Raw genomic sequence first — 26,953 nt, forward strand, 5'->3', positions numbered from 1 at the left:
GTTGCAATACTTTTGTAAGTTAGTAAAACGTGATTTGTCCGGTAGATGCTAGAAGGAGTGTTGTCATTGTGATTGCCTACGATCGTATCTTATCTGTGAAAATGTTGGACGAATTGCCAACTCTAAAAATTGCCAGCTCTGAAACATCTGGCCTGTTCTGAAATGTGATAGCTCTGAGTCTCTGCTCCTCTAGTCTAACTATGAGCATGGGAAACCACATGAAAAGACTTTGGATTACATCCAAATGGTTTTATTTCATGAATTATGGCTCAACTGTCGAAATCTCAAGCACACAAAGTGTGAAAATTGGTGATATTGATTATAAAGGCGATCACATTAGGGAATTCACTTCTAGCGGAGAATTGGGTCTGATCGATTTACTTGCATTACTCTTTTGTTGCTTCTTAAACTTTGAGTTACTTGCATGATTGAGAGATGTGTGTTGACTGTAAAGTTTTGAATTGACTTTGTGAATGTTTGGATGGAAATTTACATTGTTGAAATCAATTTCTTCCTAGGATTCATATAGATTTTGCTTGAGGACAAGCAAAAGACTAAGTGTGGGGGAGTTGATTTATGCTTAATTTACTCTATTTTTGAGGGTTTATACGTGCGTGTTTAAAGATAATCTTCTGGAATTTGGTGCGTTTATGGTGTATTCTATGCTTTGCAGGAGATTTAGGCTTTTAAGATGAAAGGATGCAATTTTGGAGAACTTTGGATGAATTTGGCGTTTTCTAGGTGTTCTGGTCTTCAGAGAAGAGAAATCACCATTCCTCTGGCGTCAGAGGAATCGACGCGCCAGAGGAATCAAAAGCCAGTCCAGAGAAATCCGCGAATACCAGAGGAGCCGACATCTCCAGAGCAGAGAAGTCATGCCAGAGTAGTCGCGCCAGAGAAATTAACATGTCAGAGAAGTCGCGCCAGAGAAATCAACATGCCAGCGAAGTCATCACCAGAGGATTCACTTCCCCGCTGCCAGAGCGGAGGGAGGCCAGAGCGGAAGACATTCCGCTGGCGACCCATTCCGCTGACGAAGTACCAGAGATATCACTCATTCCTCTGGCGATACCATTCCTCTGGCGATAGCAGAGAATTCACTATTCCTCTGGCGAATGCCAGAGAGATCATCATTCAGCTGGCAAACCATTTCTCTGGCGAGGTCAGGGAAATCATCCATTCCTCTGACGAGAGCTGCGAAGTTGGCGAGAGTAGGAGTGTTTTCCAGAAGCGCGCATCCAGCTGGAGAGTTGCCTTATTTCACACGATTCTATTACCTTTAGAATTCTACTTTGCATGGCAACTTCCATGGTGATCCAAAGGAAATTTGAAGCTTATAAATAGGTCCTCTTTTGACCTATTCGACAGACCCTAACACCCGAACATTCATATTTTAGTTTTATAGTTTTAGAATAGTTTAGCTTTCCAATTTTCAAGGCTTGGATCAAGATTGAAGATTCAAGCCGCTATTTCAGTTTTTATTCGGTTTTTATATAATTCAGTTTTTACAATTGCATTCTCTTTAATTATGTTTATGTTTTATTTTATTATGTCTGGCTAGTTTACTTTAGCTAATTCTAGGGTTTGTAAATAGTTGATTGAATTTATGTGATTTATTTGTTAATACCTTTGTGCCTTCCAGTTTATGATTCATAATTCCTGGTGCTTAATTTCTTGTGAATTATCTGATCAATAGTTTGCATGTTTAGCTATTCGGTTTGAGACCTAGCGGAGATAACTGTTTAGCGGATTCAGGAATGTATGATATGATTTTAACCTTGAGACCTAGCGGAGATAGGTGGATCATAGGGAGCTATTCTTAGGAGCTATTGGGAGTTAGTAGATTTTCTTGAGACCTAACGGAGATAGGGAATTTACTAATCTACGATCGTTGCTGCTCTAGCGAGAGTAATTGATTAATTAAGTGATTTCTCATCATAACTGGATTAAACTGGTACATAGGATTAATAGATTTATTGCGTAGATTTAATTGATGAATTTACTACCCTAGGATCAGTTGTCTTTTAATACTTGAATTTTCCTACGTGATTTTAATTATTGTTATTAGTGTTTTAGTTTAAGTTAATTAAACTTTCCTTCTTTCGTTTGCCTGAATATTACTAGAGTTTAATTAGGATTACTTAGAGTGATTCGTTATAATAGTCCCTGTGGATACGATACTCGGTTACTTGTTATTTGTGCTACAATTGCACCGTGTTAGTTGCGGTAATTTGTTGCTAATAATTTAGTGATCACGAATCCAACTCCAATGATCTCTAAACACCCCACCGGCAGCAATAAGACCATGAGCCCCCAAGGCCGACCCGTCCGTATTAACTTTAATCCAGGGAGCCGGAGGAGACCACCAATGAACCGAAATAAAATCAGGAGGAGGTGCAACTATCCCCTTAACACCAATTGCCTGCAAGATGGTGTAATCCGACCACACATTGTGCATGTGGCCAAGATGCTTGAAATTGGCATCCATCTCCAAAAACGCCGCCTTGACCGTATGAAGAACCTGCTTATAATAAAAATTCTTGTTATAAAAAATGCAACTATTACGTTGCTTCCAGATTGTCCATATCATGGTAATCACCCCCCGTCTTCCAAAAATGACTAAGCTGAAAGTTCAGATCATAATTCCAGGCAGCAACCAAGAAACTATGAATATCCAAGTTGTCACTAGCATGCGAGAAACCGAACCAACCGGAAAATTTGGCCTAGGCCAAATGCACCACACGACACAACCAAAAAACATGGTCCGCGATTTTTGCCGCATTCCAACAAATAGGGCAAAAATTAGGCATCACCAAACCCTGCCTAATAAGGCGATCATAAGTGGGCATACGATTATGAAGCACACGCCAGCAAACCAGAGAGGGACGGACAGGAATGAACTGTTCCCAAATCCAAGAACCCCATAGGACTTTTGGGAAACTAAGGCAATTTGATGAGCAAAAGTAAGAGCCGAATAGACCATACCCTGAGGCAAAGGCTTCCAGAAACGTGTATCAGAGTCAACACCAATAGGAAGCAGTAAAATATCACAGACCACCATCGGGTAAGAGTTGACGAAGTCCTAAGTAAAGTGCCAAATACCGTCAAAGAAATAATCAGCCACAGTCTGGTCAAGAGAACCCGCTATGTAAAAAGGAACCCCACACTTGTCCACCAAATGATATCCAAGCCAGTCATCTAACCAGAAGAGAGTACAAGAGCCAGCTCCAATGTAACTGTAAGAGTTCAACAAAAGCTCCCCAATTTCCTCACGCAGGCCAAGCCAAACCGAAGAGGGAGCATCACAATTATTTCCCATACAACACTGAGTAAGATATCTGTTCTTCATAAGACTATAGCCAAAATCCTTCCCCTCAATGATTTTCCAAGCCATCTTCATGAGAAAGCACTTATTCATAATAGTAAAAGAGCAAACACCTAGACCACCCTCAGCCTTAATAGCACAGGTTCTAGCCCAACTAACAAAGCATGACGACTTTTTGCCAATATCGCCCATCCAACGGAAATTACGACATTTAGAATTGACTCAACCTAAACACTACTCTAGATTGACTCGCAATAGTACGAGATCTATTGTAACGTGTAAGCTAACCCAAGTCGATCTCACAAGGAAAGTCTTTAAGGGATTTTAATTGTATCGTACGAAAAAGCAATAAAAGAAAGCAGTAAAGAGTTTGATTATTAATCTAGAACTGAAACTTAAAAACTGAATTAAAACCGAATTGTAAAATTACTAGGCGAATTAAATTATTATCCCTAGGCAAAATTTAAACAACTTAAATTAAACCTAACTTAAGAAATTAAATACTTGTAAATTAAAAACCAACTAATCTAGGCATAAAACTAAAGTGCATAATTTAAATTGCATAATAAAAAAGGAAGCATAAACGTGAACTAAAAACGTAAACATGATTAAACAAAAGAAATTGAATTGAAATATGAAATACCGTAAACGTCTTGAATGTGTAATTGTGTCACGCAATCACAATCCAAGAATAAAAACTAAACAAAACTAAATTAAAACCTAATTAAAAACAATGAAAATCGACAACTATGAAAGCAAGTAAATCCTAAGTTTTCGGCTGCCAAGGGAAAGATGATCTCAAGGAAGGACGAAAATTAGGGCAAGGAAGAAGTGTTTTCAATGAAAAACTAAGCCCTATTTATAAACTTCAAATCCTTCTTGATCACCATGAAAGTTGCCATGCAAAGTAGAACTCTAAAGGCAACAAAATCGTGCAAGATAAGGCAACTCTCCAGCTGGATGCGGCTCTGGAAAACACTCCTACTCTTGCCGAATTCGCAGCTCTGAAAAAGGGCAGTGCAGAGCTGATAGTCAGCTCTGGCAGTCAAGGCAGAGCTGGAAGTCAGCTCTGGAAATTAGCTCTGGCGAGAGTAACTCAGCTCTGGAAGGCGAACTCTGGTGCGTCAGCTCGGGAAAGGTAGTCAGCTCTGGCGAGATGGGCAGAGCTGAAAAGTCCAGAGCTGAAAAGTCAGCTCTGGCGAGAATGGGCAGAGCTGAAAAGTCAGCTCTGGAGTGTTTACTCTGGAATTTTAGCGATGGAGCGTTGACTCTGGAAATTCAGCTCTAGCATAGCTGGCGTTGACTCTGGCAGTACAGAGCTGAAAAGTCAGCTCTGGCACTTAGCTCTACTCTGCTCAGGAGATGTCTGCTCTGCTATGGAGATGTATGCTCTGGAGATGTTGGCTCTGCTCTGGCGAGCGGGCCTTCAGCTCTGGCGAGCGGGCCTTCAACTCTGGCGCGGGCTTTTAGCTCTGCAGTCCAGAGTATGCACATAAACACGATTCTTAGCCCAAAATCTCCAAAATTTGTACTCTTCCATCTATAAAACTTAAATCTCCTGCAAAGCATCAAACAAACCATAAAACGCACCAATTTCCAGAAGATTATCTTAAAATAAGCTCATACAAACCCCAAAATTTAGAACAATTAAGCATAAATCAAGAATCTAGCTCTTTCAACAGCGAACAAGGCCAACGATAAACCATCGTAGAATGGTGAGAGAACTACGAATCACCGAATTGATAAGGCAGAGCCGCCCAGCCATGGAAAGTTGCATACCTTTCCATCTAGCAAATTTGTTGATAATGCGATCATGAGTAGTGCGAAGATGAAGAGCTCTAACCTTGCCACGAAAAATGGGCACACCAAGATAAGTGAAGGGCAGGGACCCATTCGAAAGAGGCAATACACAAGCAACTTGACTCTTCACATTCGTCGGACTGAATATCTTACCCGAAATAAAGCCATAGTACTCCGGAATATTGTGAATAGTCTAAGCATTAGATCCTGTGGATTTACAGAAAATTAAAATGTCATTTGTATAAAATAAGTGTGTGGGAAAAGGATCTCTCTGCTAATCTGCATCGAAACCAAATGCCCAGAGCTAACACAATTATAACTAACAGAGCACTCAGCGCATCCTCCGCAATCCCAAAAAGAATGAGGGATAGCGGATCACCTTGATGTTGGATTTGTATACTGAAAGCAAGAACTTTTATGCTTGTATACAATGATTCCTGAGTTCACTATCTAATATCCTATCTAAATTGTTCATAATTGCATATGTATGTCCAATTATCTCTATATAAGTAGATTATATGGTGTGTTGTAGATCACAGAAGACCATATAATTGGAATAACCTTATAAGATATAAAATTGATCACAACCGAGATGACTCTAGGACGAGTTTTTGGTTTAGGCTGCAGTATAGATGGAAGTAGTTTGTCTTGGCTACTTGTCTATACTGGTGCGTGTAAACGTATTGATAGGATCACAGTGAGATGTATTATTCTGTCTGACCTAAGTGAAGAATCAAGATCTCGGTGACTTAATGAGACCTAAATCCTAATAAGATTTCAGGTGTATACATGAATTTGTGTATCACTTTGACTTACTGTGGGTGAGAGTTACATATTAACTTGAGTACTCTGTATCTTGGGTAATAACAATTTATATATGAAATTTGGTAATCTGTATTAGGTGATCGTATCTGGTATAGGATGATAACATCCCCTTAAGGAGCTCAAAATGTTTATTACACTAAACCCTGCAGGTTGATTAAGTTCAGGTGCAATAATAAGGTTGAGTGGTACTACTTAAGGATTAATAAGAAATTAAGTAATATAAGATATCAGAAGCTTTAATTAATTAATGGATGTTGGATATCTTAAATACGGGGGTTCGATAAGTCTAAATACAAGCCCCGACTCATCATTGGCGATAAAGGGGTAAGTCAATATTGATTCTCTAGTGGAATGAATTAATATTTATGAATTAATTGCGATCTGGGCTGATCATAAGAATTAATTCATTTGAGGCCCATCTTTATTCATTGTATTTGATCCATGGGCTGGCCCAAAGACTCCTGAGCCCAGAAGGAAAAAAATAGCCTAACTTATAAGTCTGGCCCGTATCCTGTATTTATAATTATAAATACACAGCAACTCTTAGAACAGAATAAGATTTACGTAATTTCAGATTACAAAAATTAGGTTTTCTGTGAGAGTTGAGCGGGGACTATTGAGTGGGTGTTTTCTCCAGGGAATCCTCGAAGATCGCCGTCCATCCGACGTCGGGAATTGAGCGGGATATAGTCCAAAAGATCAGAGCTGAGAGTCAGATTATCGCAGGAAATCAAGTTCTGGCAGTCTCCGAAAAAAAATCATAACTTCCTGTACATAGCTCGGATTAAGGCAAAATAGATGTCCACGGAAAGCTCTCTCAAAGACGAAGAAGTCGTAGTTCTGGGAAAAATACGATTGGAGGACGTTTGAGGCTTCAAACGAAGGGCTGAAATTGGCTGACCTGTTCAGCGACGAATTGATAAATTGTTAGGAATTCTTCAGGTATTTCTAAACTCCTCGGTGCAGTATTTAAATTAATAGGAGCATGCTAGGTTTAATCGATGTATGGTGAATTAAGATAATCCAAGAGACGATCCTCGGGCGAATTGAGTATTAATTAAGTTTAATATTCCTACACTTGACGCATCCCTTTGGAACACTCAAAATAGCCATAGAGAGCTCCATTGTAGAGAATGGAAAGTCTAGCAAACTTAAGAATCACGTCAATCAACGGGGGCTATAGCCACTCACAGAAAGCACATTAATCAAGAAGTCCTAACGCAAAGTATCAAAGGCTTTGGTGATATCAATCTTACAAGCCATATTCTTACCCCCGCTAGTCCATCTCATGCAATTAACACCTTCAGAACCTAACATGATGTAGTCGTGAATCGAGCGCCCACTAATAAACTCAAATTGATTGGGTGACATATACTGAACGGCCACGATACTAAGCCGTGTAGCAATAACTTTCGAAATAATCTTGAAAAGAAAATTCGAAAGAACAGTCGGGCGAAGATTAGCGACAGTGACAACCACCTTCTTCTTCGCAATGAGAATAAGCGTTTTAGAATTACAACCCATAGGGAGATAAGAACGCACAAAGAACGTTGTCATAGCCCTCCAAATATCTTTCTTGATAATAGCCCAACAATTTTGAAAAAACTTGCCAGAGAAAACCATCACGACCAGGAGAATTGTGCGGCTCCATCTGAAAAATAGCTGCAGTAATTTTTTCCTCATCCAGGATGCGGGACAGCATAGCGTTAGAATGATCCGAAACAACATGATCGAGAACCGCCTCAACAACAGCAATACCGACCTGAGAGTGATTGGAATCCGTGAACAGAGACGTAAAGTAGTCCACAATATGGCTACCAATGACATCCAGATCAAAACTCGTCTCGCCATCAATGTCCAGATGCAAAATAATATACGGCTTCTTCTTATACTTGAGCATATTATGGAAGAAAGTAGAATTCCTATCACCATCATGAAGCCAAGTCACGCGGCTCTTCTGCTGCAAAAGCGCCCTTTTACGAGGCCATATTAAACTTGGCATGTGTCAGCACCTCTCTGTCAAACAAATCATCCGTGTAACCCTCCGAGGTAATCTCCTATTGAATATCCAAAAGCTCTTGCTGCGAATCGATGATCAAAGAATCCACATTACCAGAAGTATCTTTATTACAGCTACGAATATCCTTTCTCAGTCTCTTAAGCTAAGCCATCACCATGTAAATCGGACAGGAAAAAAGAGCCTCCATCGACCAAGAACTCTCCACCATACTCTGGAAATCTGGATGCATCGTCCACATATCCAGAAATCTATAAAAATGACTCCCATTATGGGGAGCAAGCTTGCAAACCAAAACAATAGGACAATGATCCGACGTTAATCTGGGCAACACCTGAGTATAAACCAAATGCCAAAAGGAGGCAAACCTCTCTGAAAAAAGAGCACGATCTAGCCTGGATTTCACATGAGAAGGCATGAAACGCCGGCTAGACCAAGTATAAAAAAGTTCCATAGTGGGAGACTCAATGCAACTGGTGGCATCAATGAAATCACAAAACTCTTGTCAAGTAGAAGAGTTGGGAAGATAATCACTGCTTCGCTCGTGCGCGCGCTTCACCGCATTAAAATCTCCCATGATCATATAATTGCTCGCATAATCATTAATAATAGGCTGCGGCGCGATAAATGATAGATCGAACCATGCACCACATCGACACGGAAAGTATAGTGCCACCAAGCTCAATTGACAATAGCAACCTGGTCCGAATCAAAGACAACATAGTATTAACGTCAGGGTGGGTAAAAATCCAACTGTTTGAACAGATATTGATTCTCTTAATCTGAAAACAAGAAATAAGAGTAAGGGACTTCCAAAAACTCGCCGGAGTTTTATGAAAGGCAGACTTAGGCTCAATGATACCAATAACTAAAGGAGAGAAGGCGCGACAATGCTCCTTCAAAATGCTTTAGACTCGTCCGTAAGACCACGGACGTTCCAAACAAAAAAATTCATCACAATAAACATCGTTTTGTGGCTGGGGTGTACCCAAGCTCCACTTCGTCCGCCTAACTCTTAGTAGCAATCTTAGACATCACCCGAGCACTCGAAGAACCATCATTGGAAATGAGATAATCCTGCGGGTTTTGACCCTCTTCTCATGCCTGATAGAGGCGCTCTTTAATCACTTCCACATAATTTAGATTTGGTTCATGGCCTAGAGATCTACGTTGCACGACATAAGCGCCCTTGATGCTGTCGTCTCCTTGAACCATCGACTTGCGGCCTTGTTCTGTCTTAGGAGGACGTCCTCTTTTTTTTTAGCATGAGGCACCACCTCCTTACCTTTATTGCTCACAATATTAATTGCTCGTTGCACCTTGATCGAATTTTACATACGGTTAGCTCTCAAATATAACTTATCTGCCGAAGTATTAACTCCCTTAGTATCGCTTCTCTGCTGTGTCTCTGAAACACTAGGAGTTTCGTGATATTCCCTTTTTTTAACAACATCAGAGCGGGTCTACGTTCCTGTAGACTCGTGTTTTAAAAGAAAATTTGCTTTCAAAAAATTAAATGATCCTAGTCATTCGAAACTCATGTGCTGCATCGACTCCAGGTATGTGTTTTAATCGTTCAAGTATATGGCAGTTATGATGTACTACATGACATATTTTGTTTTATGCTTTTATGTTCTAGTACTATTATGTTTAGCTTCGTTAGAAATATGTGTAATTGTGAATTGATTAGATGGCACGAATGAGGTATGATTAGAAATTTCGAGGACGAAAATATTTTTAAGTGGGATAGGTTGTAACACCCCAAATATTTAGATTTATTATAGAGAGTTAATTTCTAGTATTTTCTTTTATAGCTTATTTTTTTTCTTAATAATTACATGATACATATAGATATGCACCATTAATTTTATTATTATTATTATTATTATTATTATTATTATTATTATTATTATTATTATTATTATTATTATTATTATTATTATTATTATTATTAATGATTCCTAATAGGACTAGAACTCTTTAAAAACTAGTATAAATATGAAATCTATTTTTCAAACCCTAAAAAAAACACACACACACACACGCACGCAAGAATTTTCGGCAGAAGCAATTTTTTTCTTTGAAGTTCTTTTCCACTAATCTGTCGCTTGATTCAGGTAATAGTTTTTGCTGCTTTTCATTTTATTTTACTTAGGTAGAAAGTTTTATTTTTATGAATTACGTAATGACAAATTAGATTTAATTATTTAGTTTAGTTAGTGCTTTTGTTCTATTTATTTATAGTTCTTTTTGACTTTGTCGGTAATAGTTAGTATAGGATTGTTTATAGTTTTTTAAAACTTATTACATTTCTTTAACTATAAAAGTTGATCAGAATAACTTTTAAATTTTTTTGTTTTGTCGTGTTCAAAGTTTATTAACTATTTTTTTTACTAAAGGAAATATTTTAGTTGCTTTTAATCTATGAATTAGATTAATAGTCTTCAATACACTGAGTCAGACGATTTTTCTAACTATTAGTTTAGTTTTAAAACTTTGACATGTTTATTGCTTTGGTTAGTTTTTTTTAAGATTTTATTCATTTATTTCATTTGTTAATTAAAATTTTAATAAAGAATTTTAGTTTAAGTTATTATAGGATTTTATTGAAACCTTTTATCTATTTAATTAGGTGCGGTGTAACAAGGATCCTTATTCCGATTTTGATTGAATTTATAAGCTTCGACATTAAGGTGAGGGATTATATGCTTGTTGTTATATTCATGTATGTTTGAATATGCTTTTAGTTCATGTTTGATTATACTTGCCCCGCCATGTAGAAATACATGTTCAGAATATCATGTTCAAGTACATGATCAGAAACGCAGAATATCATGTTCAAGTACATGATCAGAACGTAGAATATCATGTTCAAGTACATGATCAGAAATTCAGAATATCATGTTCAAGTACATGATCAGAAACACTCAGAATTTAGAATATGTGTATGACAATGTGAATTATTTGCATGTTTATGCGTACGTGAATATTTGCATGGTTTCTCACTGAGTATATTTTCAATATGCTCACCCCTTATCTTTTCAGTTTTGCAGTTTTGGAGTTGAGGCGGCCATGGAAGTCGAGAATGACTAGAGATTTAGTATTTTCATAGAAATTTAAGTTGAACATGTCACTTTCTTTTAGTTTATCTTTTTCTTTCATGTTACTACTTTAGTTTTGACAAGTTGAATTTAAATTGGTTTAAACTTTTATAATTCAAGAAATTTTATTTTATCTATTAGTTTTTCAAGGATTTTATATTGAAAAGTTTATGAAAATTGGGGTGTTACATAGTGGTCACAATACCTAAATCTTCCTCTCCCGATTCAAAATCCGATTTGCCATCTGCTACTTGCCCATCCGAGAGGAGCCCCTCATCGTCCACCCTCTCTACCACCGGAACAGTGATGGCCTAAAGGAGATCTGGCCCCAAAAGCTCTTGATTATCTAGTTCATCATTAGAGTCCAGATTGGCCAAAACACCAAAAGCATTTTCCTGGAATTAAACTTTTTTTAAGTGTGCTATCAAGATTTCCTTAATCAAATTTAATTTCAACTAATCCTAAAATATCTACTTTATTATTCAAGATGTGATCCAATAAAGTCCTTTGTTTCTTGACCTTGTAAATCCATACCATGTCATTTAATTTTTTTAATAAATTATATATATAAATAAAGAAATTGTAAAGATCACACCTAATTAACTCGAACCTAAAATCTCAGGTCTTAAATATCAACCACCTACAACTATATAGCCTATATCAAGTTACGCGTAACACATCAGTTAATTTTTATTTATTTTTGATAAATTACATAAATAAATAAAGAAATTCAAAGACCGCACATCAACAAACACTCGAACCCAAAACCTTTGCCTCGAATGTTAACACCTTACCGTTTGGCCAATACATGCACACACAGTACATCGTTTAATTTCGATGTCAGCTTCGAAAAGACTAGTTCTTTTGAAATCCAAGCCAACATAAAAATTCACTCCACAACGGGAAAAGAAAAAAAAAATGGGCGGTGAAGAAAATGTACAACCACCGCACAACCGGGGCGGCGGTGGTCACCACTTCCCGGTGGGTTCCATAGTCGAAGTACGGGTCAACGAGGAAAACATGGGATGCGTCTATTTCTCCGCCACCGTGGTCCCGCCGCCACTCTTCTCCAGAAAAAGCAGCACCAAAAATCCGGGGGAAACACTATACGTCAAATACCAAAATTCCGTGGCCCGCAAAAACGGGTCGGATCCGCTACACGAGTACGTCGACGTCTCGTCCGTGCGGCCCGCGCTGCCGCTGCTGCAGAAGGCCGCCGCCAAGCGTTTAGAGCTCAACGACGTCGTCGACGCGTTCCACAACAACAGGTGGTGTGAGGGCGTCGTCAGCCGCGTGGTGGGCGGCGGCGAGAGGTTCGTGGTGATGTTCGAAAACCCTTCCGACGAGCTCGAGTTCGGGCCCTCCGCGCTGCGGGCCCACTGGGACTGGGCTGATGGGGTTTGGGCCGGGCCGAAGAGAAAGGGTAAAATTGGAAATCCGGCGTTTGAGGCTGGTGCGAAGGTGGAGATTTGGCTTAAGGGTGCTTGGTTTCCGGCGGCGGTTGTTCGGGATTTGGGGAATGGAGCTTATTTGGTGGAATTCAAGGATATAAATGGCGGGAGCGTTGAAGCTGAAGTCGATTCTCTGCACGTTAGGCCTTGCCCTCCCAATTTTAGAGAAAGAAAGTTTGAGAATGGGGAAAAAGTGGGTGGGTTCTTCGATTGTGGGTGGTGGAGTGGATTGATCAAGGAGAAGGTTGATAGGAATGCATACATTGTGTTTTTTGAGCACACGAATTTGAATAGACTGTTGCGACTGCCGGAACTGAGGCCGCATATGGATTGGAGGGATGGCAAATGGTTCGTCGGCACATCGAAATCAGAGGGTGCTCTGGAAAAGCAAAATCCCCAAATCGAACATGCAAATCAAGAAACTGAATTACAAATTGTTGAAGATGATGTTGTTGATCAAGAGCGGCGCTCGAACCAGAAAGAGGATCATATACGGCGGAGGACTCCATCGCCCATTGATGACTTAACTCTGCGGCAATTTACATCAAACTCTAAAAGAAGAAGAAAATCGCGTGCTCTGAAAAAGCACAAGCCCCCAAGTGATGATGCAAATCATGAAATTGAGCAGAGTATCAAGCCCCCAAATGAGAATGCGAATCAAGAAATTGAAAAGGTTATTAGCAGCCATGAATTTGATCAAGAATCGATCAATGAGAATGCAAATCAAGAGATTGAAAAGATTATTGGCAGCCATCCAAATGTGACTGCTAATCAAGATATTGAAAAGATTATCGGCAGCCAAGAATTGAATCAAGTATCGAGCGAGCAGCAGGGATGGCCCTTTACGAAGCGCAGCGTAGTTTGGGAATTCGTGGACTCGATGGAAGTGTTCAGAAAGATGCCGCAGAGGCCACATTTTGAGCCCCTGCGCTCGTGCAAGGAGCACGAGCGCGAGGGGCGGGCCATAGGCTGCATGGTGACCTTCTCCAACTTGGTCGAGACGGCTCGTAGCTTGAAGTTGAGCGACCCCAAAAGCCTCGTGGACGAGCTATATGAGACGCTGCTCGACCTGGAGGGGCAGGGCTTTGAAGCAGGGGCGGTGCGGGAGCTTGTGGTGAAGCTCGTGGCGGCCAAGGAGGAGGAGCAGAGGCTTGTGGATCAGGCAAAGAGGATCAAGGATGAGATTGAGGAGCGCCGGTGCAGGAAGAGCAAGATCGAGGGCGAGATGCGGGAGATCAACGAGCATATCAGGAAGCTGCGGGAGAAGCTCGGGCTCTCGGAAACCGCGAGAGCCAAGGAGGTTGAAGGGATTGCGGATCTGCAGGCTGGACTGGAGGAGTCTCAGCAGAAGATTGAGTGTTTGAGGTGTGGTATTGAAGGCGTGGCTGCTTCTGTTTTTCACTTGTAATAGATAGGGAGTGGGTGTTTTTTGGCTTGGTTTAGAATAGTTCGAAAACTCCTATGTTGCCGTAAGCTGGAGATGTGGCGTTTTTGGATGTCATTTGCCTTATGAAACCAAGCTTTGTTCTAACAAGTTAGATTATGTTTAGCATCTGTGTTTGGATATAGTGTAACTAATAAAAGAGTCGGTCTACTGTGAGATCGGTCTTAACCATGAGACCGGATGAGATGGAGAGGGCATGATTGCCAGCAATAGGGCACCGGTGCGGCACAGGGTATGGGACCGACCGCAGCCCATGGTGGCCGTGCTTGACAGCGCGATCGCAGCTTTGGCGAAGCCGTGACCACGGCCCAGGGCGCCGCCGCAGGGTGCGGAGAATTGTGGCACAAATTGTCGTGAAAAAAGATAATATAAAAATATTATTTTTATTCATATCAATTACTTTTTTCTTATGACAATAATTAGTTGAGCAAATAAACTAAAAGTACAAGTTTTTGTGGAAAAAAAGAAAAAATTACGGTGAAAAAAGGTTAAGTTTGACACACATTATCTATCCTTATATCGATTCTTATTTTTTTTTCAGCATAACAATAAATATTTTAAATTATCTGTATTTTTCAACTAGTATGTGGCTCGCGCTTAGCCTCCGACCCGCTTTGACCGTCTAACTCATACACTAAGTCTAACTCAAGTTTTTGTCTAAATAAAATTATCGTAAATAATAATATAGTAAATAATAGGGTTAATAGCCGGAAAATACACGAACTATTTTCAAATTTGCATATTGCACATCACCTTTAAAATTAGATCCAGAATACACCACCTTTTAGTTTTGTTGCAAATTGCACACGGCGAAAATTTTGGCAACTCTTAAGTTTGACCGACGATGACATGGACAACCGCGTGGCTTTTTTTACACGCTGGCAAGCCACGTAAGCAAAACGACGTCCTTTTGATAATTTGAACAATTAAAAAAAATAAAAAAAAAATCTTTGCTTTTTCGGCGAGCCACTCCAAAATCCGGCGAGCCATTCCACCACCACAAGCCATTCCAGAATCCGGCGAGCCACTCCAGAAACCACCGCAAACACCGTTTTTCCCCAAATTTACAGTACCCATCATTCATCATCCCCAAATTCAGAGCTTATTCCCAGTACCCATCATTCATCATCCTCAAATCTAAATCAGCGGCGGCACGGAAATAGCAGTGCAGCGGCGAAGGCTAGCCTCGATGGTAATCGGTGTGCGCGCGTCTTGTGGTGAGGAGGGCGGAGGCGAGCGGCGACGAACTGGAGTGGTGGTGGTGAACTAAGGCAGGTGGTGAACCCTAGTTCGCGCGCCGCCTCCACCCAGTTCGCGCCGCCTCACCTCCGCCATAACCACCACCACAAATCTCTAGATTTCCAAATAACTACCACCAAATCAACAACTCAAGCGCCCACCTAGTCTCCCTCCCCCCTGCAATTCTAATTTGGGGGTCCGACAGAGCCCAAATTTTCCCAAACGGAGCTCAAAATAGAGCCCCAAAATCGAAATCGATGGTGGTCGGTGTGCGCACGTCTTGTGGTGAGGAGGGCAGAGGCGAGCGGCGGCCGACGAGGAGGGAGGCGCTGGAGTGGTGGAGGTGAACTGAGGGAGGCGGCGCTGGAGTGAGGGAGTTGGCGACGAGGAGGCAGTGCTGAAGTGAGGGAGGCGCTGGAGTGAGGGAGGAAGCGCTGGAGTAAGGGAAAAGATGAATTAGGGCTGACTCACTCAAAACGATTTTTCCTTTTTTTTTTTAATTGATACTCACTCAAAACGACGTCGTTTTGAATGCCGGAGAGTCCACGTTTGAAAATTCCGGTGCCACGTCAACACCGATCAAGGTGATGGTCAACGCGTGTGCAATTTGCAACAAAATTAAAAGGTGATGTATTCTGGATCTAATTTTAAAGGTGATGTGCAATATGCAAATTTGAAAATAGTTCGTGTATTTTCCGGCTATTAACCCTAAATAATAATATAGGAAATGTGAGATTGGTTATCCATTTAGGTGTTTGATATGTAAGATAAAATTTTAAGATAATTAATATTTTTATTTGGTAAAAAGATATAACTATAAATTAAATAAGAAAATTACAATCTATATATAAATTTTAATAGTAAATTATTTAAAAAACAGAAAAGTTTTGTCATCTCTTTAATATTCAAGTTATTATAGACAAGCTCGGATGATTAAATTGATACAAATGAAATTGGTATGATAGATTTAATAAGTTTTAAAGTTTAAAGGAAAATCGATCAAATAAATAAAGATTGATATATATATATATATATATATATAGGGAGAGGTTTAAATAAGAACCACTAAATAAAATTAGAACGGAGAACCATTTTAAGCCATTCGATCATCAAGATCTACGGTGGATGCATCATCTTGGTGGATGAATGCAGATCCTGGGTTCGAATCATGAGGGGAGCAAAATTTTTATTATTTTCGGATGCATTAAATTGAATAGCGAATGCATTAATTTATAGAGTGAATTTTTAAAATGGCCACTTTCATATTGTAAAGATAAAAAATGTCCACTAAAATAAAAAACTTAAAAAATGTCCACTGTTACCAAAATACCCTTCCACATTAAAAATTAAAAAAATGTCCACTTTACATCACCCCTTTAAAAAATCCCGCAATTCACAACCAGTGTGAATTCACAACCAAAAAAGTTTGGTTGTGAATTCACACTGGTTGTGAATTGAGAATTCACAACCAGTCGAATTCACAACCAGAATTTTTTGTTTGTGAATTCACAACTAGTGGAATTCACAGCCAAAATTTAATTCACAACCAGTCGAATTCACAACTAGAATTTTTTGGTTGTGAATTCACAACAAACGAATTAACAGCCAAAATTTAATTCACAACCATATCTATGTTGGTTGTGAATTCACAATCAGTCGAATTCACAACCAGAATTTAATTCACAACTAGAATTTATTTTGGTTGTGAATTCAAGTAGTTGTGAATTTGAGTTTTTAAAGTTTGAATTCACAACTAAAATTAGAATTTATTTTGATTGTGAATTCGAGTTTTAGTTGTGAATTAATAGACGTGGTTGTGAATTCATAGATGTGGTTGTGAATTTATAGATTTGATTGTGAATTTAAAAATATCAAGTTATAAATTCATAGATCTAAATGTGAATTCAAAAACATTAAAATGTGAATTCAAGAAATTATCAATAAATATCATATCACAATATCATATCTCTGATATGGCTTATGCTGCCGTGAATTCTATTCTCTATACAACAGACCACCTTTTAACCATGAAAAGTGGAGGGTGCCCACTATCAACCAACATTAACATAAAAAAGTAAAAATAATCGAGTGCTATTTTTATGAATAAGATTGATGAAGCACGCAACAATATTGAATCTCTCTAATTCATATTATCTCAATCTTCAACCAACGAATCAGAGACGAAGCACGCAACACTGAATCACAATCTCTCTAATTCATATTCATCTAGATCTGCTGCCCTTTTCCAGTGATGATCTCTGCCAACAGCTCCATGATTCGCAGATGCCTTGGCCACACTCTCCAGAGGGAAATTCAGATGTGTTTTTGGACCTATGATTCACAAAGCCGCCTTATTATATGCCAACGCTGCTTCCTCCGCCGTTTCAAACGTCCCCAGCCAAACCCTCGCTCCTTTCCTACTCGAATCCCTTATCTCCGCCGCGTACTTTCCCCCACGGCCGTCGTCTTACGCCTCTGTAATCCCTATTTGAAAGCCACGGTGGCTCCGACGAAACCCTAGCTCCGGTAGCGAGGACAACGCCACTTCAGATCTAGGGTTTCCGCAGCAAAACCCCCTAGCTCCGTCGCCTCCGGTGTCCCTTCTCTTCCGAAGTCCGACAAGGCCCGCCACCTGGGTGCCGACGGAGAGAATCGATCGGCGCGTCGGTAGCTCGAGCAGCGGCAGGCTCGCTCACGCCGATTCCCACACCGCCTGTGATTTCCTCTTTGAGAAATCTCAAGAGCAGCAATGGCGGTTTCCAGATTAGGCGGAGGAGCGGTGGCGCAGATGAAGATCTCGTAGGCGGTGGCGCGGAGGTCGGCATTGAGAGTGTGGCGGCGGGGTGAAGTAGGAGGTGGCGGAGGAAGGGAGAGGTGACGGCGGTGGCGGATCCGATATCTGCATCCGGAACCGCCTCGTCAAGCAGGCGGCGTAGGCGTACCTCCAGCCGATGTCCACCTCCCCCGGCTCTGCCGACGGTGGCTTTCTCCGCCGCATCTGCCCGCGCCTCGCCGCCTTGTTTGACCTGCTCCGCCGCAGCGTCGCTCGAGAAAGAGAGATGAGATAGAGTGGAGAGAGAGATGAGAGAGAAGAGAATGGGGGAGAGAATGCGTAGAGAGAGAAAGATGAGAGAGAGAATGAGAGAAAAATGGTTAATTTTTATGTTTTTAATGTTAAGGGTATTTCCGTCTTTTCAATCAAAAAGTGGACAGTTTTTATTATTTTTATCTTAGTGGACAATTTTTATCTTTACAATATGAAAGTGGATAGTTTTATATATTAACTCTAATTTATATAGCAGATGCATTGATTTTAATGGTTCTTATGTTCTCACGATAAGTGTGGTTCTCATTATAACCACACCCTATATATATATATATATAGGGTGTGGTTATAATGAGAACCACACTTATCGTGAGAACATAAGAACCATTAAAATCAATGCATCTGCTATATAAATTAATGCATTCGCTATTCAATTTAATGCATCCGAAAATAATAAAAATTTTGCTCCCTTCAGGATTCGAACCCAGGATCTGCATTCATCCACCAAGATGATGCATCCACCGTAGATCTTGATGATCGAATGGCTTAAAATGGTTCTCCGTTCTAATTTTATTTAGTGGTTCTTATTTGAACCTCTCCCTATATATAGGGTGTGGTTATAATGAGAACCACACTTATCGTGAGAACATAAGAACCATTAAAATCAATGCATCTGCTATATAAATTAATGCATTCGCTATTCAATTTAATGCATCCGAAAATAATAAAAATTTTATGTTATATATATATATATATAACATTCGAATTATTTGAAATTCTGCTGAGGTTCTTTTTTTTTTCTTTTTATTTAAGTGGGGGCAATGCATAACACGCGCCTCCCTTTTTTTTGGATGTTTGATGTTTGGTGGACGAAGGCAGTATAATTCACGTGTCTGCGTAGAATCTCATACATTATATATTTGAATTTATCTTAAATACTACTCCCTCCGTCCCATTAATAAAGACATAGGTCTTTTGGGCACGGAGATTAAGACGAGGTAGTTTAAGGAATTAAGTGTTGTGGTGTGTATTTGATTAGGGCCTTAACTCTCAACTCTCTCTCTCTCATTTCTCGGACTGGGTTTGCCCACCACCACCGACCACCGACCACCACCGCCGCCGCCGCCGCCCACCCCCACCACCACCGATTCCCTATGCTATGCTGCCGAAAATGGAGCCCAGAAAATCAAACTAGAAATTGCAAATTTTCCAAAAAAAATTAGCACAAAAAACTGATTCAAAATTAGCATCAAAACAACACAACCAAAAAAACCAGAAATTGCGAATCCATGAAAATCGAACGACGCCTCCGCCGCCTCACCGCTACGGCCGCCGGAGAAGGAGAAGAGAGGGGGATGGGCGGCGGTTTCAGACGCGCACGCATCTCGAGTGACGTCTCCGCCGCCTCAGAACCAGATCTGCGACTCTCTTCCTCTCTCAAATCGAACCTAGAAATTGAGGGTAGTGGTTTGGCGGATCTGGGTTTTTGAAAGGAGACCAGAGCCGCGTGGTGGTGGCTGTTCGGTCGGAGAAGGCGGCAGAGGTCGAGAGAGAGATGAGCCAGAGACCGAGAGGGGAAGAGAGAGGAGTCGGACAGAGAGAGATGCGAGGGGAAGAAGAAAGGCGGTCGCGGCGCGGCCCCAGAGCCGCCGTCGGCTGGAGAAGGAGAAGCAGGCGGCGGCGGAGAAGGAGAAGAGAGGGGGAGGGGTGCCGCGCTGTTCGGCGGGGCTAGGGCTAGGTCTCGGCCTTCTGCCCCCGTCAGTGGTCGGAGAGGCGAGGGGTGCTCGGCGGTGGTCGGAGGCTCGCCGGAGAAGCTGGATTGAGAGAGAGAGAGACGAGAGAGTGAGAGAGGCGGAGAGGCGGATTGTGAGAGAGAGAGAGAGACGAGAGAGTGAGAGAGGCGGTGAGAGAGTGCAATTAATTAGTGTATCTTATGCCCTAATTATTTCCTTTTTTGGAAGTGAGTCTTTATTATTGGGACACCCCAATAAGGAAAGTGGGTCTTCAATAATGGGACGGAGGGAGTAATTTTTTTCAATTCTTATTCATATATTTTAATTTTTATTTATTTATAATTCTCAAACTTTCTTTAATTAATTTAAGAGTACAGACTTTTTCTTTTTGAAATCTCACATTTTTTTTTCTTATGAAATTTTATAGATTGGAAACCAAAACAAAAATATATTTATGTGTTTAAATAATTAACGAGTATTTGATGTGGAGTAAAGAACATTTCAGCGCTGATTATTTTATTTACTCTCGAATATTAAATTAAATCTGATTATAACGAAATAATGATAATCAAGATCTAAAGAGCATGTGAATCCAAGATACATCTTTATTCTTTAATATAGGCAAATGTGAAAGAGAAGAATTTAGGGTGTTTTGGTTGAGGTGACAGTGAAGAAGTTAAGGTATCATGGCATAGGCGAGAAGAGGGGAGAGTCTACACTACACCAAGTTTTTTACACTCCATACTAAGATGATGACACGTGTTTTGTTCAAGCAAACCCATTTTATTTTTATTTCTTTTACTCATTCAGACCGGTTTTATAAAGTAGCCGGTTTTTTTATTTTTGTTTTGTATACCACTCTTCACAATACCCAAAGTTGTATTTAGATTGTCCAATAAAAATCAAACACGCAAATATACTACTGTTGCATGCATTGTTTAAGCCTTTTTGACATGATTAATTAATTTATTTTTTGAATGTATGAATTTTGAATTTTAATTTACAGTTTGATTACACTACATTCATTTCTTTAACTTCATACACCTATGAAGTTAAAGAAATTGTAATTTATAATAAACTTTATTTATAATGTTGGTTATTTTATAATAAAGTTCGTTATTAATAAAAATATATATTTATTATTAAGAAAAATGTTTTACTTAATTTTAAGAAAAACCAAAAGTAATATTTGATATGACAAAAATAATAGTACTTTTTATTCGAATAAGTTATATTTCTATTAAGTAATATTTGATATTTATTACTCCCTCCGTCCACGAAATGAGTACCCATTTGAGGGTGGCACGGGTTTTAAGAAATTGATTAAGTGTGTGTAAGTGGAATAAGGGACCCACTTTTATTGTGAGTGAGATGTGTGGGGTACACTTACCAAAAAAGGAAATGGGTACTCATTTGGTGGACGGACCAAAAAGGAAATATGGGTACTCATTTCGTGGACGGAGGGAGTATTTGATATGAGCAAAAGTAATATTTGATACGAGCAAAAGTAATTTGTTGTTAAAAAACTCATATTTCTGTTAAATAATACTCCGATATGAGCAAAATTAATATTTTATATGAGCAAATATAATATTTGTTACTCCCTCCGTCCCGCGAGTCTTGACACGTTTGGGTTCGGCACGGGAATTAAAGAGTTGTAGATTAGTGTTTTAAGTGTGTAATTAATAAAGTATAAAATTGATAAAGTATGAGAGAGAAAGTAATAAAAGTGATAAAGTATGGGAGAGAATATAATAAATGTGATAAAGTAGGAGAGAGAAGGTAATAATTATTACCAAAAAAGGAAACGTGTCAAGATTCGTGAGACGGAGGGAGTATTAGATAAGTTAATTTTCGATTCGTTTACAACCCTAAGCAGGAGGAGGGCACCAATAAGGGGAAACAATTGAACAAATGATAAATGTGGCAAGTGAGGGAAAACCGAAGGAGAAGGGATGATTTATGTGATGAAAAATGAAGGAGGGAGAAATGAGGGAAAATTGAGCAAAAAAGTAAGAGGGATTTTTTTCGTTTAGGGCGGGAAGTGATTTCCTTAAGGGGGAAACGAACTTTTTCATGTCATCATGAGTTTTTGTACCTCGACTATTTGAAAAAAAATTCACCGAAAACGATAATTATAGAGATATTATATGATACAAAACATTAGTGGAAAATATTAATGATATAATATATTAAAATAATCTATCAATAAAAAATAAAAAATATTGTCAGGTAATATATTAATAAAAAATATTAGTAAAAATATTAATGGTGTGATATTAAGATAATATATTAATTAAATAATTAATGCAAAATATTTTCAGATAATATATTAATAGGAGTAATAAATATTAGTGAAAAATATTATGATACTAGTGCAAATACAAATGAAATAAGATTAGTGCAAATAGGGCTGTCGATCGGTTCGGGTTCGGTTACCCGTACCCGAATTTTCGGTTACCCGAACCCGAAATTGCAAAATTTCAATAACCGTTCCCGAACCGTTTTAGGTGTTCGGTTACCCAATAACCGCTTCGGTTAACCAATTGGGTTATTTGGATATCCGAAATACCCATTTAAAAAATCCAAAACAAATCCAAAGCAATTCCAAAGCAATTAGTTCGTTTCAGATAAGCAATTCAGTCAAATTAAAGATATATGGACTATATAATAATATTGGTTGGATTAGCTCCATCATGTTGTTTATAATTTAGTCTAAGAGACGGAAATTGAGAACAAATAAAAAACAAAATTTTCCTTGGTATAATCATTTGTGTCCTATGTTGCTTCATTTAGCTCCATCGGAATAATTCTTTTCTGAACTATAGAATAGAAGTAATAAACCATAGAAAAATGTTCACAAGAATCACAACATAACTACATATCTACATACAAAAGGAAGCATTAAATTGGGCTTTAATTGGGCGTTAATTAGCTGATACAAGATGAAGACTTATCGGGCGGCGGACGGACAGCAAAGTGGCTGGCGGCGTGGCGGAGCAGCGGTCATGTGACATCTACACAGTTAATTCATCTTAATTCTTAGTTATATAATATGAGAATCGTACTTTAAAATAAGATTAGTGCATGGGAATGCAAGTGGGATTTTGAAACCGAAATAAGATTAGTGCAAATGCAATTGGAGTTTATGAAATCAAAGTTCGATTATTGGGAAATCAATTGAAGATTACTAAATTATAGTAAATATTAGTTGGAGATCAATTGGGAGTTTTGAAATCGAAGTAAGATTAGTGGGAAATCAATTAGGGATTATGAAATCGAAGTAAGATTAGTGCAAATATAATTGTGTGTGCAATCGTGTATGGTACTGTGTAGTCAACTGTGTAAGTTATTGTGTCCCCTACCGTGTATGTCTCGTATAGTTGTTTTGACTCGTTTATTCGAGTCCCAAATGTATGGTCGGACACTAATTAGTATTAATTTTATATAAATATAAAAATAAACACGGGATGCAAATGCTAGTTGGTCTCATAATCAACAATAAATAATTATATTTTCTTAAGTAATCTTTTAAAAATGTAAGCCAAATGTGATAATATTTTAAAATACTAAATTAATTATTAAAACTAACTAAATATATAATCATAATAAATACAAAATGACTAATTTGACCCAATTAATTATGACCATTTAGCACTACAATTCTGTAAAATGTGTCTGACAGAGAGAATTTATATATGGGCGGTCATATAATGCTCCTTTTCTGACGGTCGGACAGGTGTCCTTGCATGTTTTCATTTCGTAATTTTCGGTTTAATTGATAAGTACAAATCCGACCGTGAGAATTTTCTCTAAAATGTGTCCGACCGAAAGATTTTATAGATGGGCGCACAAATCATGCTCCAATATTTTGTGCGGTCATACTGGTCTTATTTAAGTGGTAAACACTATTAACTAAGAGGAGATATATAAAGTTTTATAATAATAGTATTTTATTTGTTTGTGAATGAACCATGTATTTTTTTATTATTATGCGAATACGAGAAACTCCTATTACATTTCAAATTAACTATATCAAATGTGATAATCTCCTATTCCATTTCAAAATAATAAATCAAATGTGATAATCTCCTATTCGATTTCAAATTAACTAACTCAAATGTGCTAGTCTCCTATTCCATTTCAAAATAATAAATCAAATGTGATAATCTCCTATTCGATTTCAAAAGTACTAACTCAAATGTGCTAGCCTCCTATTCGATTTCAAAAGAACTAACTCAAATGTGATAATCTCCTATTTGATTCTTAGGATTCTCACTTGAATTAGTGGAATATTAGATTGATTCTTAGGATTCTCACTTGAATTAGTGGAATATTAGATTGGTTCTTAGTATTCTCACTTGAATTAGTGGAATATTAGATTGATTCTTAGGATTCTCACTTGAATTAGTGGAATATTAGATTGATTCTTCTTAGGATTCTCACTTGAATTAGTGGAATATTAGATTGATTCTTAGTATTCTTAGTTAATTGGCTTAAATTTAACTCTTTAAATCATTCATTTCTTTTTCCACATTTTCTACTTGACCCTATGATAACACTCATGTTTCCATGATTTTTAGTGTTCATATTATGTTAATTTTATAGGGAATTGAGTGTTTGATGATTGTTTTGTGCTTAAATTGCTTTATCTTGTGAATTATGTTACTTGCTCGAACTTTGATGGATTTTACAGGATTTTCTAGATGGAATTTGGAAATATTGTCAGAAATGGAAGTTGTAGTTCGTCTCAAGAGGAGTTCGTGAGCGCAAACGGTTCATAAATCGGAGTTCGAACGAGAAAGTTATGGCCAAAACAAGAAAGTCGCGCGCAGTAGTGAATAGTGTCCGACGGGAATTTCCGAATTTTCGGGAATTTTCGGAATTTTCGGATTTTGTCAGTATTTTTTAGTTCTACACTGTATTTATCTCATGTGCTTATATATAGGTCCTTTCCCTGACCTATTAGACACATCTCTTTACCTCTTTTCTCCATCTTTTCAGTTTTAGACTTAGACTTTTATTGTTTTCATAGATTAGCTTTATTTTCCTACAAGATTCAAGCTGTCATTCAACATTCTTTCGGATTTTATCTATTTTATTTATTTTAATTGCTTTCTTTTTATTTATGTTTATGATTTATTTTAGTATGTCTAGCTAGTTCGTTAATATGAACCTAAGGTTTGTACATAGCTGATTAATTATGTGTTTATGATTTATTGATATCAATTTGCCTTCCAACTTGTGATTCATGATTTATGGTGCTTATTTTCTTGTGAATTATTTGGCCAATAATTTACATGTTTAGCTGTTCAGTTTGAGTCTTGAATGCGATAATTGTTCAGCCGATTCAGGAATGCATGATATAGTGTTAGCCTTAAGTGATATAGTTTGATTTTCTTTGATGATTTGAGCATAATTGGAACTAATTTGCATAATTCTAGAGTGATTTTAACCTTGACTTTTGGACGTTGAATAAAACTGTGAGATTTTGAGCCATAACTGTTTATCATACACAGTTTATTCTTTGTTGTGAGTTTTGTCATGCATATGTAGTGATCTTCTAGAACTTGCCATGGTTTCTGTGTCGAGGTTGCTGTTGTGCCCAGGATTAGGAGATGATTTTAGGCCATCTTTTGTGTTTTGGCCATAACTTTCTCGTCCGAACTCTGATTTACGAACCGTTTGCGCTCACGAACTCGTATCGAGACGAACTACAACTTCTATTTCAGACAAGTTTTCCAAATTCGAACTCAATATTTCTGTAAAAATCATCAAAGTACGACCAAGTAACATATTTCACAAGATAAAGCAATTTAAGCACAAAACAATCATCCAACACTCAATTTCCTATAAAATTAACATCATATGAACATTAAAAACCATGGAAACATGAGTGTTATCAGTAAGTAAATGATTCACTAGTTATTTCAAGAATATCAAATTATAAATATAAGTTTTAAACTTATATTTGAGATGTAAGTAAGTGCTTCACTTGTTATTTCAAGTATGATTAGGGTAAATTAAATTGAGATTCTCAAATTCGAGTATGATTAGTGGAAATTCAATTGGGGATTCTCAAATTCAAGTATGATTAGTTGAAATTCAATAGGGGATTCTCAAATTCAAGTATGATTAGAAGAATTTCAATTGGGGATTCTCAAATTCAAGTATAATTAGTGGAAATTCAATTGGGGATTCTCAAATTCAAGTATGATTAGTTGAAATTCAATTAAGGATTCTCAAATTCAAGTATGATTAGTGAAAATTCAATTGGGGATTCTCAAAATCAAGTATGATTAGTGGAAATTCAATTGGGGATTCTCAAATTGAAGTGTGATTCTCTATTGGATTCTCCACTAATCAAGTTCAAATTTTAGATTCTCTATTGGATTATCCACTAATCAAGTTCAAATTTGTGATTCTCAACTAGATTCTCCACTAATCAAGTTCAAATTTGAGATTCTCAACTAGATTCTCCACTAATCAAGTTCAAATTTGAGATTCTCTATTGGATTCTCCACTAATCAAGTTCAAATTTGAGATTCTCTATTGGATTCTCCATTAATCAAGTTCAAATTGAGAACCCCCAATTGAAGTTCAACTAATCATTCTAATTAGTTACACAATTGACTACACGGTTAGGTGACATCTACACAGTTAGTTACACGGTTATGTCATTCTACTGTGTAAGATATTGTGTCCCCTACTGTGTATGTTCCGTATAGCTGTTTGATTCGTTTGAGCAATTGACGTGGATGGATACCCTAAAATAATTATAAGTATACATCGTTAAAGTTGATGATTACGATAAACAATTACAAGTATGAATTGTGCATCAATTATTAATAATTATACTATTACCTATATCTCCACTAATATATTGAAGATATTTATTGAAGCAAGATTAACTCTTTCAAATACTTACAACTTCAAATTAAAGTATAATACGTGTTTATTACTACATTATGG

General features: G+C 38.1%; 1 protein-coding gene and 1 long non-coding RNA gene across 2 annotated transcripts; both read left to right on the forward strand.

Annotated features, from left to right (window-relative positions):
* Positions 1-11,986: 11,986 nt before the first annotated feature.
* On the forward strand, positions 11,987-13,927 carry LOC131008119 (DUF724 domain-containing protein 6-like). The gene has a single exon (XM_057935017.1). The coding sequence runs from the start codon at positions 11,987-11,989 to the stop codon at positions 13,925-13,927; it is 1,941 nt and encodes a 646-aa protein (XP_057791000.1).
* An 8,957-nt stretch (positions 13,928-22,884) lies between these two features.
* LOC131011542 (uncharacterized) lies at positions 22,885-25,092 on the forward strand. The gene is made up of 2 exons (XR_009097005.1): positions 22,885-23,306; positions 24,404-25,092. It is a non-coding gene; the product is annotated as an uncharacterized LOC131011542 (long non-coding RNA).
* The last annotated feature ends 1,861 nt before the right edge of the window (positions 25,093-26,953 follow it).

Source organism: Salvia miltiorrhiza, chromosome 2 (genome assembly GCF_028751815.1).
Source record: "Salvia miltiorrhiza cultivar Shanhuang (shh) chromosome 2, IMPLAD_Smil_shh, whole genome shotgun sequence".
NCBI lineage: Eukaryota > Viridiplantae > Streptophyta > Magnoliopsida > Lamiales > Lamiaceae > Salvia > Salvia miltiorrhiza.

What these genes read in the sequence shown, in the direction of transcription:
- LOC131008119 (XM_057935017.1), top strand. Translation starts at nt 11,987, where the DNA reads ATGGGCGGTGAAGAAAATGTACAACCACCGCACAACCGGGGCGGCGGT.